This window comes from Phytophthora cinnamomi (assembly GCF_018691715.1).
Source record: "Phytophthora cinnamomi strain GKB4 chromosome Unknown Contig99, whole genome shotgun sequence".
Classification (NCBI taxonomy): Eukaryota; Oomycota; class Peronosporomycetes; order Peronosporales; family Peronosporaceae; genus Phytophthora; species Phytophthora cinnamomi.
In genome coordinates, this window is record NW_027151032.1 from 299,135 (window position 1) to 316,294 (window position 17,160).

General features: G+C 49.5%; 3 protein-coding genes across 3 annotated transcripts; all 3 read left to right on the forward strand.

The window, feature by feature from the left end:
* Positions 1 to 135: 135 nt before the first annotated feature.
* Positions 136 to 7,702, forward strand: IUM83_08418 (Vps9-Ankyrin repeat-containing protein; the record flags this gene model as incomplete). The annotated part of the gene is made up of 7 exons (XM_067932791.1): positions 136 to 285; positions 358 to 582; positions 648 to 833; positions 897 to 1,068; positions 2,080 to 2,621; positions 2,688 to 2,885; positions 7,190 to 7,702. The coding sequence occupies 7 exons, from the start codon at positions 136 to 138 to the stop codon at positions 7,700 to 7,702; spliced, it is 1,986 nt and encodes a 661-aa protein (XP_067783382.1).
* A 2,798-nt stretch (positions 7,703 to 10,500) lies between these two features.
* On the forward strand, positions 10,501 to 11,457 carry IUM83_08419 (Retroelement pol Polyprotein; the record flags this gene model as incomplete). The annotated part of the gene is made up of 1 exon (XM_067932792.1): positions 10,501 to 11,457. The coding sequence occupies one exon, from the start codon at positions 10,501 to 10,503 to the stop codon at positions 11,455 to 11,457; it is 957 nt and encodes a 318-aa protein (XP_067783533.1).
* Positions 11,458 to 16,831: 5,374 nt separating this feature from the next.
* On the forward strand, positions 16,832 to 17,152 carry IUM83_08420 (uncharacterized protein; the record flags this gene model as incomplete). The annotated part of the gene is made up of 1 exon (XM_067932793.1): positions 16,832 to 17,152. The coding sequence occupies one exon, from the start codon at positions 16,832 to 16,834 to the stop codon at positions 17,150 to 17,152; it is 321 nt and encodes a 106-aa protein (XP_067783496.1).
* Positions 17,153 to 17,160: the final 8 nt, after the last annotated feature.

Genomic DNA, 17,160 nt, shown 5'->3' on the forward strand with positions numbered 1-17,160 from the left:
GTCACTATTCTTGTTGAGCATGTTCGTGCTCAAGGCAAACATGGGAACGGAGAAGTCTCGAAATATCACCACGATCCAAGTGTAACCAACGGCTTGTTTTGCCTGTGAGTTGGTTGCCACAACTCCTGTTTCGCTATGGAGAAGGCACCAGGACCTCCTCCTGAAAAAGAAGTTTTAGCGAAGAGAGCTCTTCATGCAATCCGCGTCGGGAATGGGGAGGAGCTCAAGAAAATTCTCCTTGCTGGTGCAGATCCTAATGTGGCACCGACCAGTGGAATAAAAAATGTAGGCTTGTAGTTTTAATTAATCCCCATTTGCTGGTGGTGACAACTCTAACCGATCACCTCCATCATAAAGGAGGCAGCAAATACTTTGCTTTATCACGCAGTTGCCAAACAGGATGAATCGTTGGTCAACATTCTGATAGAGGAGGGCGCCGATATCAACGGATCGAAGGCAGTGGGCTTACCTCCTTTGCGAGCGGCCGTGGTCCGCAACAACGAGGTACTTGTAAAACTGCTTTTAAGTCGAGGTGCTAATGTGAATCATCGCTACACGATCGTATCTGGGAGTCGCAAAGAGGTAAGTCCAACAGGATTAGCGCACAAAGCAGTACCTTGTCCTTGTAACTAACAAATCTTGTTCAGACCAAAACAGTTTTGTTTGAGACCGCCACGAGTAGCACGTACGAGTTCTTGATTAAAAGCGGGGCGGATGTGAACACCAAAAATTCGTGGCACGAAACTCCGCTCCACTTCCAAGCGTACAACTGGAACTCACGACTTGTTCGTGCATTGGTTGCTGCTGGCGCAGACGTTAATGCCATGAACAAGGTACGCGACGGTTTGAAAACTTGGGCAAACGACCAATGCTAATTCAGATGCTTTGCCGATCAGAAAAATGTCACTCCCTTAGATAACGCTCTTTTCCGAAAGCCCAGTCATCGGAAATCTGACGACGAAGAGTTCATGGAGGTCTGCCGAATCCTGCTGAGAAACAAGGCTACAGTTCCCTGGTCGAATCCGGATCAATATTTTCAGTCGAAAGCCAAGCCTGATTCGGATGCGAGTACGATCAAGGCGCGTTTACAACTTGTCCACGAGTGGAACTCGCAGCGCAACAAGGGAAATACGTCTTTCAAGCTTCCGATCGAAGTTTTTCGCCGTGGGGCGCCAGACATCGCTACCTACTACACTGCTCTAAACCGAAGTGGACGAAGTCGTGCAAGTATGTCGCTTAAGCCTGAACCCAGTATCGAAGGGAATGCACTGAAGGCCACTGGTTCTGGCTCACTACAGCGCATTTTAGTAGAACTCAACGAGATCACTACCAGTGACGGCGAAGATGTTCATGAAACACTGGATGATGAACTGGATACGCAGGCACTGGATTGTGATCTTGGCTTCAAAATGCCTAGTTTTTCGTCTTTTGTATCTTTACCACTGCGGGCTCTAAATGACAAACGGTCGAGCCATAAAGGTGTCATGCTATCTTCTTGCGCTCCACCGGCACCCTCAAAACGTGATTCTTCCTCCTACCAAGCCACTGAAAGGACATCTGAGCAACTAGCGCAGTCTACAGCCAGCGAGCTATTTGACTACAACCCCGAGCCGCGGGTCATTGGAGGGGGTAGCGCCTCCTTCAAGCGATGTGAAGACTTCACTGCCAATGGGCATGGCAACCCCGACACCGGCCCAATGAGAGCGCAGCGCATTATTGGAGGTGGTAGTTGCCAATTTTCTTCCACGAAGTTCATGCTAGCGAGAAATGCGGAAGACGAAGAAATAGTGGAGTCGGAGAATTTGCTTTACCGATCCAAGGTGTGCGTTGTTGGACCCAGTCGATGGGGCAAAACTAGTTTTATCAAAAGCTTTATCGATGGGTCACCCACGCTTGAGTCGTTTGATGTTCGTACAATTGGAATCGACCTCTTCCCATGGAGCTTTGATGTCGAGTCGGAGGCAGGTGACTGTGAGTACCAAGTTTCCTTTTGGGATTTTGCTGGTCAGGAAGAGTATCGGGCAGCACACACCCTATTTTACTCTTCACGAACTCTATACTTGTTCTGCATTAATCTAGAACGATACCACAACGCACTTACAGCAGCGACCGACTCGATGGATCAAACTGTCGACGACCGTGTGATGGACGCATTCGCAGAAACGCACATTTTCCGCTGGGTTCGGATGATATGCGCTCATCATCCACAGGCCGAGTTTGCTTTCCTGGGCACGAAAGCTGATCTTGTCGGTCACGATCGCCGCAAAATTATGGCTATCCAACACGATATCGTGTATCGCTTCAAGTCGAACATTCGACGGATGAAAGACCGCGTGCAGCGCGCTCAACAGGAACTAGAGGACGCGAAGTTTGAGATACAGGACAGCGACCCTGGGGCTGAAACAACTGAGCTCGACGATCAGATTGATAGCTGTGAGGAGATGATCCGCAAACAACCAGTCCTTCTTTCGGAAGAGTTAATTGTATTTTCAAGCGCTGACCTGAAAGGTGAAAGTATCGCTCGCGGAAAGTTGAAAGCCCTGCTTATGATGAGCGGTAGCTCAGTCCTGCTACCACCAAGTTACGCTGAGCTGCTCAAGCATGCCCAGCAGCGTTATGTAGTACGTGATCGAAAAAATCAAGCGTCATTTCAGGAACAGGTTGACATGGCGTTTTTGTCGGTGAAGGAATTTATCACTTCGGTGGTCAATTCCTCCAAGCTCATCATACCCGAAGAAGAGATGCTCGCTGCTTTGCATTTGCTGCATGATACAGGCGATATCGTGTGGTTTGATGGAGTATCCGATGTTCGACTGCTCAAAGAGCGGCTCTTCCTGGACCCGATGCTCGTCATCGAGTTCATCCGCCAGATTGTCAATCACAAGGTAGACGGCAATGCAACATTGACTGGCCACGTAACCCATGCACGGCTTCAGTCGCTACCATTTTGGAGAGATGTGAACTCAACAACCATGCAGCAATTGAAGGAGTTACTCCTTCATCTCCATCTCGCCTATTCATCTGGAAAGTCAAAGAGGATGTCATGGAACTCGGACTTGATTGTGCCGGTTTACTGGAATCGAGCCCCTGTCGATCATATGAAAACGTTCCCAACCGATGAGGATAAATCAGCTGGGTTGGTTGAGTTTGTTCGATGGGAATACTCGTTCGAGCCAGTTATCCCTGAAAATCTTTTTGAGAAACTGGCAGTGGCGACGTATTCACCTTTGCTTCAATCAGAACGACACTACACTGGGTCGAGCTTCATCGACAAGCTGACAAATGAATTTAGCTCCCGTGTTGCCAAGGACGACCGCATAGCAGATGGAGAAATGGATGTTGTGTCTTCGGTTATGAGCGTAAGCGTCGTGGCCCGAGAACGCACACAGGCGTGGAAACAGCTCGTATGGTATTGTATGAACCTCGAAAACCTACTGAGGACCTATCCGGGATTACTGGTGACACGCTGCACAGTGCCTCAAGGTGGTCGACGCTTTAACGTGGATCAACTCTTGAGTGATCAAGGGCATTTCACGCAGCTGAGTATCGGCACTGACCAAACGTTTCTCCCAGCCGATATGAGATGGTACACCAACAAGTCACGGCAACCCAATCCTGCCGCAAAGGCGGAGATCGCCGGCGCTGCGTCGAGCGAAAGCGCATTAACCGCTCAAGTGGCCGCTCTTCAACAATGTATGAATGGCGTTATCGCAGTTGTAGGGAAGCAGTCGGACAGCATGGAGAGGCTCTTCCAACAGAACGCAGAGCACATCGACGCCATAGCAACCGAGATTCAACGCTCTCACATTGCGTTGATAACTGGAATGAAGAACAAAGCCAAATTTCCGTCGTTATGGACGCTCGAGTACCAGCAGCCTAGCCAAAACACGTCTAGCGATCGTGGCATCGGCTCCGGTATTGTAGCAGCACTAAGAAGTAAGGTGATGGCGACCGTCGTCTTGAAATTCCGGAGTGAGCTCTCTGGAAAGTGTTACCACGACCCTATCGTGATTTCTGTCGCGCCTGAAGTGCTGTCACGTTATGGTAAATTTGTGAAGGTACGCTGTGTAATTCGATCACCTGTGACGACAGCAGAGTGTCATATAATTTCTCGTGTGCATTTTAGGTGGGGTTAACGCTGCTATCAGCTGCTACCCCAGATTTTTGTGGGAAGGATGTCCTTGGGGTTATCACCGATGGTGCGTACTTGTGAATTCACAGATTGTCGAGTCGGTAAAAATAATGATTTTTACTTTAGAGTGCAAACGACAACTCGACCGAAGTATAAACTTCCATGAGGTGCTACATCGCGCTGGTGTCTCGAACGACTCAGCTGCTGGGCCGCATAATATGGGAAACAATCGGGAGCTTAGCCCCGATGAAATCTTGACGCTGCTCAGTTGCCTTTTACGGTTGCACAACGAGGATTTCAAGGTCGACGATATTCCACAACTCGCGGGTTTGGTCTCGGGTGTTGTTGTGAACCCGACCGAATACATTTGGGCCTCTCGTGATGAAATTCTTCAGCACGGGAACAACATAATGCTGGCTGTAGATTACTCGCGCAGAGGAGAAACTATTTCTCAAGTAAGTATCAAAGATAAGGTTGCTTCTCGAGAGCTCCCCCCAGCGGTCGAGACTTTTCCACCAGTACCCACTGAGACGCTGGCTCGGGCGACCCCGGTCCCACCTCAGCATGGGTCGCCAACGGATACGAATTCGACGTTGTCCTCGCACGAAGATAATGTTGAATCGAAGGGGGTTCTCCAAGCGATGCGACGTCGATTGTCATCATCGAAGTCCTCTGTCCCCGTCACGGAAGTGCAACGATTCGTGCTCAAAATTATCGGAGTCAAGGGGCTTCATACTAGCAGCAAGCAAAGTCCATACTGCGTTTGTCGCTTTGATACACCAAACGGTGCGGTGTTGGTTCAGGTTCAAACCTCTGCTCACATCAACGGTGGACAGAATCCATCGTGGAGCTCCCAACTATTCGAGGTGGCTTTACCAATCGACGCAACGCGCAACGCCATAATCTTGTTCACTGTCAAGCATGCAACCTCTATGGGCAGTACTCGAATTGCACAAGGGTCGTCATCTTGTGCCAGCCTCAAGCCCGGTGATTCCATTAATCAAGAGGTTTGCTTGATGAAAAAGGGTAAATCTGCTGGCACACTCCAGTTTGCGCTCGAGGCATTCACTTGAGCTGGGGTGTCATACGGATGGATGCGTACAAGCGAATTATGACATACTTCGAAGTACGATGCAATAGAACTAACGTTACTACGGCAACATGATCTATGAATGACCATCAAATCTTCAATCATCATTTTTTCATGTCCACCAAACTACTTCCTATCCGCACCACTACGCGAACCTTCGGATCCAGGGCTGCTACTAATGTCCTTCTTGGTAACTAACACCACGCGCATACCGGCAATCAATCGTAGCCGGCAACACCCTATGAGCCCTCCTTTCCACGGTGCCTCCTTCGTCGCTCACTATGGTGCCATCCTGAGCTCAGGGTGAAGCTGCTCACTCGCTTTCCACACGGCAGCTAGTGTTGGGGGAAAGGAACTCCTCCCATTCGAATACCCGATTGCACCGGATCCGCGTATTGCAATGAAAATTGTGTGACCAGCATGTAGAAGCGCTTCTCGTAGCATCTCAGCACGTCTCCCTGAATGCAACAGCGCTTCCACGCAGAGGCTCCGCGGTCTCACGGACGTGATACGCCATCGACATCGCAGTCCAGTTAATGAGATATCACGGCGGTTCAGCCTCACGCTCTTCTCCGCCCAGAATGCAGCCCATACCTCGGAGGAGCGGACCTTCTTCCTCCGCCTTGCCACCAAGTCAGGCCGTGTCTTGGGGCAGTTGGTCGAAGTCTTGAGCTCCTCGTTCTTAAGCTTGACCAACACCCCGGGGACGTCTGTCGAAAGCGACCGCATGTGGCCACGCGTTCACAAGGTGACGCCGTATATGCTTTGCCAAATATGCAGACCTTGGCAAAGGGGACTCAGCGCGAGCCATTATCATCACTTCGTTATGGAAGTTGCGGTCCTTACCTAGTTCAGGCGCAGCTACAATTCCCATCCAAGTCACCACGGTCCGAAAATGCAGCGCCGTTACCCGTGCAACACAGCTACATTTCCTGCGCTCGCATCTGGCTGCCGCTCCGTGTTAAAACTGTTCTTATCTCTGGCCCCGTATGCTATACGATATACGTAACAAGTGCTCCCAGTCTGGAGGACCAACCACTCTCATTGTAGCAAGGGTCTCGCGTTTATTACAGTCATCTGACTAAGCATCATGGCATAGTAGCGTTCACCTACGTCGGATCTCTCTCTTCTGGGGGTGGGCGAGGAGGGACGGAATAAGTCGCCTCCAATCCTTCGGGTCTTGTGCGTGGCAGCGAAATAGGTAAAAGTCAGCAGCTCGTCGAAGTCGGTAGTTGTCGGGAAGGGTTCGGAGGTCAGCATAGAGGACCGCAGGAACCGTGGTGCGTTGGTGGCCACGGAACTTGGGTTTTGGGTTGGCGCGAAGCAGGCTTACATGTATTATAGCGGTATTATTTATTAATAGGCGGGAAGTCTGGCGTCCTTGTCGAGAGTAGGAGAATTTGCCCTAGTAGCGTCCAGCGCGCTCGAGAAGCCGGTATCGAGGGCAAACTGTACTACATGTAAGTCAAAATGTCGTCTCATCGTAAGCTGAAAACCTGCAGTTTTACTTAGACCAGGGCCTTAGTAATGACACGTAGAAAAGAAAAAGTGTAGCTGGCACCACGAGTAGTCCAGTAAATTGTTAATCAACTTTGTTTCCTTCCTTAGTAATGTCGCGTGGTGGGTGTATAATATGCCGTAAACGGTTTACGATACACGTAATATGTTTCACCTTTTGCTATCTGGCGACATAACAGTAACATGTTCTCCGAAAAAACTGACGGTTTTCACGTGTTGCATTGAGGCCGTGCGTTGCGGTGAACCTGTGGTTTACGGTACGCTGTTTGGTCCTTGATACCAGCTGACGATCGGTTTGCTCGCTGTCTTGGCGATTCAGGGATCGCCATGTCAAACCATCTTTTCACCAGAAAAGCACCGCTGACCCCGCAAGCTTTTGTCCATTATCGGTTTTTCTTCCTACCCAAGACACGCTCAAACAAGTTACAAAGATGAAGTTTATCCTGCAGGCTGTCACGATGGCGGCCCTGGTGGCAACTGGCGCTGCCGACCTCCCAAAAGGCGTTTACCTTACTGAAACCTACGGTGGCCCTCACGGCGATGCGTACTCTGACGTGGGGCGTGTGTTTGCGGGTCAAGTCGTCAAGTCCATCACAGTTTGCAGTGGCGATCGCGTGGATGGCGTTGGTCTTGAGGTCGAGGGTCTCAGTGACCAGTTGTATCACGGCGGTCGTCATGGCAGCACGAACACCCGCACCCTAGCTACCGGCGAGAACGTGATCAGCATGGAGGTGCACTGGGACAAGCATGACAGCCACACGCGCATCTTCTTCGTCAATTTTACCACCAGCCTGGGCAACTCAATCGTTGGAGGAACCCCCGTGCCTGATCCTAACCATAAGGCAAAGGTTGCTGCTCAGCGTGGCTACCAGCTTGGCGGCTTCGTCGGCTACGCTGGCAGGGAGCTCGACTCTGTGGGTGCTCTTTGGACCCAGATCGGGATGAAGCCTATCAATAACTAGGCTCAGGACATGTTTGCTGGAATCGCGTTTGTTTGTGGCAAGCGAAGGAAGGACGTGCTGTATGCTGGACCGGGTTTTTGTTTATTTGCTTCGAAAAGAATGATCTACCACCCTCTTTAAAGGTAGATCATTCATTTCGAAGCAATTAGACAGAAGTACTACCTCCGTTCGGAAATAGATGACCATTTGTTTTTGTTTTTTGCGCAGCGCTCCGCCTCGTTCATTTTCCTGATTATAAAATTATGGGAGTGCTGGAGGTCTAGAGTTGACAGTAAGCAAGGCACAGTCCAGAGAGGCGCAGGCGTTCTTGTTCCGCCGCACTACACACACAAAAATGGATCTAAGATCTTGCTACGTAGTTGAGAGGCACTTGATTTGACTTCGGGTGCTAGGAGGATCCCACTTGCTGCGATGGATAGCAGGGAGGCGCTCGCATTGGTGAGAGCTGTTGCAGCGCATGGCATGATGTTGGAAGACTGTCCGTTCGCATCAATGCAAAATGTCCCAGTCGGTAGCCATTTCCACCATTACAGTTCATGATATGCTCCATGACGTGCTGCAGCGTCAAGAATGTTTTGTTCAGCGTATCTGCTGTTGTTTTCTTAAAGGCATTTTCCACTTCCTTGATGAGCTCCGGGATTGTACGGGGTGTAGTCTGTGACTGTAGCGATTGGATGGAAACGAAAAAAAAAACAGATCTAAGCAGTTTAAATCAGGGCTTTGAGCAGGCTGATTCCGGAGCGTGATGTTTCAGCCGTCAGAGCACCCCGCCACCATGACTTCAGCGTCATCCTCCACGACATGGGGCCGAGCGTTAAATTGTTGTATGCGAATGGCGATGCTTTTCATCTGAGGTGGCCACCTCGCGTTGATAGCGGGGATAACATTATTAATTGGCATTTGACGAGAAACATCCCTTGTTATTGAGATCGGCCGCAGTTCTTCCATACCAGCAGGGCGATTTACACTCGTCTTCTGAGTAATGTACCGCTCCACAACCGGCCAGAGGCCAACTTTTACGTCCCAATCTCCACGAGGCCGTGTCACCGCGCACAAAACATCACTTTCATCATGTGGCGTTTGCTTTGAACGAACTGCACTGGAGGGTTCTCAAGTGGCACGTCTTCATTGTCAGTTAGCAAGTAAACGCGCTGTCTAATCTTCTTTATGTAGAACCACTTCTCGTCAATGTGTGTAACGACGCACCAGCGTCATGGCCCTCGGCCAAAACGCTGAGGCGTCGAGTGCCACTCGTTCTAATTTCAACCACTAGGTTACCGTACAGGCACACGCCTGGGCACAGGTAATCTACATGTTTGGACGAACATAATGAAAGAGTGCACAAGTTCTACATTCATTCTTTTCACTTGGAATTACTATACACGGTTCAAGTAAGACCTCGGACCGGTTCAGGTGAACCGCAGTCATTGCCTACCTTCAAGATTCAGCTTCAAGGACTACGGAGAATCTAATATAGTGAAATGCATATAATTACATAGGGTAACAAGGGAGTACCTCCTCGAGGTAGCCCATAGCCGACAAACAACTAACCATTTCAATCTCACTTTCCATGTTACCAACTTCCGCTCGAGTCTCCATAAAGACTCTAAAGCCTCCTCCCCCAAGACCTCGCCTCAAGACTCTTCGAGCTTTCCTCCGTGGATCTCCGCTCTAGTCGTCTTCTTCCTCTGCGCCGTTTCACCAGTCGCTACATCTGGTAGCACTTGTTGTAGCCCAGGAGGGGCTATCGCGTTTTGACAGTCGACACAAGGAAAGCCGCTCACTGAGCGTGTGCCACCAAGTTCCCCATCCCAGCCGACCATCCCAGCTGGATCGCCGCAACTCAACGTCATCGTTGATTGCGTGCTCTTCGTTGCGACCTCACATCCTACGGTTTACCGTTTGGATTATCCTGAGTCCTGTATCAGAGTCAGGTCTGGCTAAGATCGTGATGGGCAGAACCTGCTGTTTGGGTCCGAGGAGAATATCCTGCCTACAGATCACAGGAATAACATCTGCCTCTGCACATTATCCTTAGCCGAGAACCGGCTCCGTTTGGGCCAGAGCTACTGCTCCGTCGCAGTCCGTCGTGAACTGCTTATGCCCAAACGCAAGCAATCGAATTATCGCTTTCGTCGCTCCATCGCCGGCCTCTACACAAGCCGAGTTCTGTCGTTCCGCGGTATCTCTCCGCAGTACTTTCGCGTACTCTGTCGACCAGCAGTTCCGCTACGTAAAGGCGCTTCGAAACTCAATTCCGGACGCCGCAAATTCAACTACCAGGAATATCCTACAGGAATTGTCAAACCTGTTACTGGAGAAACTCGGAGAAACCTCGGAACTCCTTTCTATGTACCTCGATCGACAGATCGTGAGATACGCGGTCAAGCGTGCAAACAAGCGTCGTCGTCTGAACTAGTGGATGCCCAACAGAACGTTCGAGGAAGCCTTTGACTACCTGGACACAAAAGAGACAGAACAGCTTCCAGAGCAAAACGTAAATCATTTTTGCTGTCTTTTCCGCGACTCGATCAAGCGGCTACACGATACCAACGAAGAATTCTTCGAGCCGGTTCTGGACGCCGTCCGTTCGGACGATCTGGAAACTCGTCTTCAATCTTGCAAAAAACGTATTTTCGACGCTCTAGTGGAGCTAGAGAACCAAGTCCATCACTTTAAGCTGACAGAGTTCACTCTTAAGAAACAACGCTTGGAGTAACTGAGTTTTTCTCTCTATCATGACTTCGTTAAATCCTCAAGGATGGTCTGCCGACACCATCACGCAGAAACTTATCGAAATGGTTGACAAGCAGCAACAGCTGCTCGAAGCCATGAATAAGGGTGAGGTTAAAGTGGAGGGCATACGCCTACCACAATTTTACGGCAAGATGGAAGCGTCAGTGGATTTCTACTTTGAGCAACTTGCTCAGTACTTTGAAGCCAAGAATATTGATTGGCAGAATGGTGATCAAAGTTCTCGGATTTTGGCCATTACTACTGCAAATTTTAAAGGAAATGCTGCCGCTTGGTACAAGCTGAACAAGCGTGAGATCAAGGACATGCAGGACCTGATCGCCAAGTTGACAGATGAATTTGTGCCTCCAGATCTGCAAGTGCGTTTGCGAGATCAACTCTACGCTCTCAAGCAAAATAATTGTCCCAATTTGGAGGAATATCTCTCTCGTTTCCGTGAAGCTATCATGCAAGTCACGGACATGAGTGAGTTGGACAAGATCACTTACTTCATCCGTGGATTAGTGAGTCCCACGCGTGAGGAAGTGCAATATCGTCGCATTACGACCGTGTCGCAAGCAATGAAGATTGCATTGGAGTATGATCGATCCCATCACATTCGTGGGAAGAACTTTCGCCCGTCGTTCGTTCCACAGGACCGGTCGGGCTCTAACGCGAACGGCAATCCGCATCATCAGCAGCCCGCACCTGCTCATGCGCAAGAGAACGAACCCGAGCCAATGGAGATTGACTCCGGGAGTACCAGGAATCGTCGATCTTCTTCTTCTTCAAAGAGATGTCGCCACTGCAAGAAAACTGGCCATGTGATTGAGCAATGCTTCAAGCTCAAGAACAAGGAGAAGTATGCTCGTCAAAACAAGCAAAGCAGACACGAACAGTCTGCTGCAAACTGCACTGCTGCTTCTTCTTCATCTCATGCCGCTGCTACGCAAGAGTCTACTGCAAAGTCAGATGACGAGGTTGACATTGTTGAAGTTGAAGAGATCTCCACGTCCACTTAACACCTGTGCATCGTGAAAATGAGCTCATCCGTAAACAAGGAACTTGTGATGGAAAACCCGTCACCATCATGTTTGACAGTGGTGCCACGTGCAATGTCATTCGCCCTGGCCTAGTGGAGAATACCAAAACCTCTGGTGTTTCTCAAGTCACTCGCTTCGATGAAACTTCGACGAAGGCTCGCTCTGTGAAGAAAGGTGTCGCCACAATCCAGTTCGGTCGCTACCGCTTCAAGAAACTGAAATTCATGGAGTGGCCACTGGGCACTGCCCAAGATGTTATTCTTGGAAAACCTTGGTTTACCAAATTCCAACCACCGATTGATTGGTGTTCACACGAGATCCTATTCCAACGTTTGCCAGAAGTACCACCACCGCAAGTTAAGAGTGTAACTCCTGGGGAGATTTCGGCTGTGGGCTTCAAGCGTAAAGTCAAGAAGCACGAATACCAAGAAGGGTTTCGCGTCAAGATCTGTGCTGTGCCAGAGAGTACGGACATACCAGAACCAATTCGTGTTTTAGTCACGGTCTATCCTGACGGCTTTCCCGACTCTCTGCCAGATGCACTGCCGTCATCACGCCGTGTGGATTTCGAACTCCACATGAAGCCTGATGCTATCCCGAACAGTCGTGCACCGTTCCGTCTTTCCAAAGTTGAGACGAACTGTTCGATCAGATGCATGGCTGTGTGATTTTCTCAGTTTTCGATTTGGCTCAAGGATATCACTAGATGCGTATCGCTCTAGCCAGCCGCAAGTATATCGCCTTCAGGACGCATGCCGAAACCTATCAGTGGTGTGTTGCACCAATGGGTTTAGCAGGCACACCAGGTGTCTGATCTCGCCTCATGAGAGTGCTCTTCGCTAAGTATGACTTCATTGTTGCCTGCTTGGACGATATTTGTGTTTTCTCCAAGAGCTTGGATGAACATGTGGAGCATTTGCGTACACTCTTTGACATTTTGCGTCGAGAGAAATTGTACTGCCACCTCTGTAAATGCCACTTTGGACAATCTGAAGTGAAATTCCATGGTCATATAATTTTGGCCAAAGGACTTGCCGTTGACACTCGCAAAACGGAAACGATTGTCAAATGGCCTACACCAGTCAACCAGAAGCAGTTGCAAAGCTTTATGGGACTCGGAGGTTACTACCGTCGCATTATTCGTGACTACGCTACACTCGCGTTGCCGCTTGGTCCTCTGGTCAAGAAAGAACATGTCTGGAGTTGGGGACCGGGACAAACTCGAGTCTTTGAGGAGATCAAGTCATCTCTACAACAAGCACCTGTTTTGAAGTTGCCTGACCACGAGAAACGCTTCATTGTGACAACCGATGCCCCTGGCTATTGTGTTGGTGGCGTTCTCGCTTAAGTGCACACAGGTCACGATCATCCGATCGCGTTCTTCTCGAAGAAGTTGGGACCTCACGAGATCAATTGGCGGACGCATGAAAAAGAACTCCTCGCTATCAAGCTAGCGTTGGAGAAATGGCGTCATTACCTGTATGGTCGTGAATTTGAGTTTTTCACGGACAACAGCGCCTGCAAGTGGTTTTTGCACCACCCAAAGGTTCCGCCAAAATTGACCCGATTTTGAACGTTTTTCGCGCAATTTATCTTCAAGCTGCACCACGTCAAGGGTCACCTGAATGTTGTTGCAGATGCTTTATCGCGTCAACCCCAGGACGTTTCGATGAACAATGTCTCATTTCATCGTGCACACCGCGTTGCCGAGAGCGCGCTACGAAGGATCTAACGTCTCGCCGGTTTGTTGTTGATTTCCGCAGTATCAACCAACAGTTGGTTCAACGACCCTCACGTACTCAATTTCGTGGGAGGAGGTTATGGAAGCAATTGATGCTGGACAATGCACAGTCCGAAACTTGTCTCAGGCCTATGAACACGTACCGCTCGACACTCAGCGTACGATTGCCGCCATTGAGGGCGCTGAAACCACTAATGTGACGCAGCAATCTCAAAATTCGTGTTCGCTCGGTTGGTCTGATTCAGTTCGTAAAGCATTCCAAGATGGTTATCGCGCTCGCCCAGACTATGCTGAACGTTTCAAGCATCCAAAAGAACCATTCGTAAAGCAAGATGGTTTGCTTTTCCGCAAGTCGCAGACGATGATGTGTGTTTGTGTTCCCTACACCCGAGACAATCACCTTCGAACTTCCATCATCGAATGCTTTCATGATTCCAACATTGCCGCTCATCCTGGATCTCATCGAACATACTTCCGCATCTCGCAATGTTATTATTGGCCAACTCTAGACCCAGATGTTCGAGAATATGTGCAAAGCTGTGAAACTTGTACACGCTGGAAGCACAGTAACGCTCGCAAGAATGGCAAAATAATCCCCATTCCGATTCCACAGGAATACTGGTCTGTCGTTTCCATGGACTTTGTCACAGGATTACCCGATTCTAACGGTTTTGATGCAATCATGACTGTTGTCGACAAGTTATCCAAGCACCCCAAGTATCGTGCGTGCAACCGCACCGATGATGCAAAAATTACTGCATTCAACTTCTTTGATTGTGTCGTTCGCCATCACGGTTTACCGTCGATTATCATCGGTGATCGAGATTCCAAGTTCGTCTCCAAGTTTTGGTCATCTATGGCTAAGCTCATGGGAATTCGTCTTCACGTGACAACCTCCTATCGTGCTCAAGCTGATGGACAGACTGAACGTCAGAATCTGATTCTGGAAGACGCTCTACACTGCATGATATCGTATCACGGACGTGGCTGGTCGGGACATCTAGGAACGATTGAGTATGCTCATGCTACTCTCGTTAGTGCATCTACTGGTTTCCCGCCATTTGAAGTTGATACTGGCCGCAAGGAACGCAACCCATTGAATCCGCTCGACAACCTAAGTATCATGAACCGAGTGCAACATGGCATTGCTGAATACGCAAAACAGTTCAAGGAAAAATGCCAGGAGATAATTGAAGTCGCCAAGAAACACTTGTTGCAGGCCCAAGAACGTCAAAAGAAATACTATGACAAGAAGAGATCATCGATCACGTTCAAGGCTGGAGATTTGGTCATGCTGGATACACGTCGTATCCCGTCAGAACATGTTACCCAGGACATTGAAGGAAAACGTGCTAAGCTCCCTGCTTGCAAAGTGGGACCATTTGAGATCATTAAGCTGGTTAACCCGAACGTTGACAAATTGCAACTTCCGCGAAGCATGAAACGTCTGAATCCGACGTTTAACGTGGATGTTCTGAGTCCCTACGTCGAAAACCCGTCTCGTTTCAAGACTCGTCCTATTCCCAAGGCTTCTCGACTAATTGTCGATGACGCCACTGGTGATACATTGCATATCATCGAGAAACCGCTCCGAAGGGCCAGTATAACCGCAAACCAGAATGACTTGTCAAGTGGCATGGATTACCTGACCATGAATCCTCGTGGGAGCGCGGGAAGGACATCAAATATGTGTCGCACTGGAAGGTTCTCGTTAACGATTTCAAGAACGGTCAACGAGAAGTCAGGTCGGGGAGGATGTCACGACGCACCCGCGTCATGGCCCTCGGCCAAAACGCTGAGGCGTCGAGTGCCACTCGTTCTAATTTCAACCACTAGGATACCATACAGGCACACGCCTGGGCACAGGTAATCTACATATTTGGACGAACATAATGAAAGAGTGCACAAGTTCTACATTCATTCTTTTCACTTGGAATTACTATACACGGTTCAAGTAAGACCTCGGACCGGTTCAGGTGAACTGCAGTCATTGCCTACCTTCAAGATTCAGCTTCAAGGACTACGGAGAATCTAGTATAGTGAAATGCATATAATTACATAGGGTAACAAGGGAGGACCTCCTCGAGGTAGCCCATAGCCGACAAACAACTAACCATTTCAATCTCACTTTCCATGTTACCAACTTCCGCTCGAGTCTCCATAAAGACTCTAAAGCCTCCTCCCCCAAGACCTCGCCTCAAGACTCTTCGAGCTTTCCTCCGTGGATCTCCGCTCTAGTCGTCTTCTTCCTCTGCGCCGTTTCACCAGTCGCTACAATGTGGACGACGTCGTACATTTCACAAAACTCGTAGCCCTCGCTCAAAATGTTCCTCACGTGGTCTTTACAGAATTGCAGTCGCGTTATTTTGTGTGCTGGTGTGAGTAGAGGTCGGGTTTGCCGGAATGCACGCCGTATGTAGGCTTCCTTAATTAGCTGTCGAACGAGGTAGCAGCTCATGTTGGACGCGACTTGAATCCTGCGCTGATTTTCACGCTCGGTCACAGGTATCTCAGCGATTCTCTTACACAGCGCAGCTCGATCCACCTTCTTCCTACCGCATGCACTCTTTCTTGACTTGACCACAGCTGCTACTCGATCTCCCATCGAGTTGATTCCACGCTTCCAATTGCGCTCGACAACTCGGCGGCCCACGTGGAAGTACATTGCAACCTGGACGATCTCCCCATGTGTAAGCACGCCTCCTACGCTGCGAAGCAGTAGGGTTTCCCAGACGGCCTGGGGTCACTATCCGTAATCTCCCTCATCCGCCAACTTTCGAATTGAATCCAGAAGCCAGTGTGCGGGGGCGGAAAGCGCGAGAGATTTAGAATTCAAACCCGATCGGTTGAGAAGGGGATTTATGTTGAGTAGGCTGAAATATGATAGGAAATGAGTATCTATTTCCGAACGGTGGTAGTAGAAGCGATAGATGGCTAGGGCGTTTTTTGTGTGTACTAGTATTATTTTGTACTAGTATTATGCGTTTCGTTGTACAGTGATTAATCTGTCCACTCCCTCCTGATAAATTATCCGTTAGGGTGAGTTCACCTGTTCTCAGTATAAAATGTTGAGTGGAAGTTTCAAATTCAAATTCGGGCCCGTCCGTCTCAATTACTGGGAGTGGGCCGCATGGCTCCAGTCTCCGTGGCAGCGGACATGACCAAGTAGCCGCGATGAGGGAGTCTTTATCATTCAATTGACGGCATTTTGCGCGAAGTGGTGGCTGTCCAGATCAGTCTGCACATACGTCACGGCATCTGATCACCACTTGAATACTGTTCTTCTTTAACTCTAGATATTGGTAAGTCAAGTATCTTAGGACCTGTTCCGCAAAACCTCTGTTTGGAAACAGCGGAATCAAATTTCCGCAGGATTGAGGCGTTTTGGAGTTTTGCTCAATCCGCTGGAAGCGTTCGTGGAATTCCCAGATGTCAATCCGCTATCCACTAGAAGTCACCGTGGGAAATTATATACATGTACGACTATGTATGAATAAAGAAAGAAAGTGCATTTAATAGTAAAGAGAGATACCAGTGCGCTTTGCCGTAGTTGTGAAGGTCCACGTCGTGAGTAACCTGAAATGTCTTGAGCGCCCAAGTTCTCGTTGATTGATGGAACTCACGGCTGCAATTGGAGAGGAGACGCCGGCGACTCACTCGCCCGCGTCGTCTGCTTTGGCCTCGCCGTCCTCAGTGCAGGAGCAGGTCGAGCCCCAGCGGAAGAAGGCGGCGCTGGAGAAGGAGATCGAGGCGCTGCAGGCCAGACTCGAGGAGATCAGCTCCAGGTGCTCGTGCAGCAGGACGAAGCGGCCAAGTCGTACCACGACGGAGCAGTGGAAAATGCCGGCTGCGAGAGTCGATCCAGGAGTCGCACCTTGTGATGGCGCTGGTGCGCACGCTGCTGTCGTGAACCACACAGCACAACCTGAGTGACCTGCGTT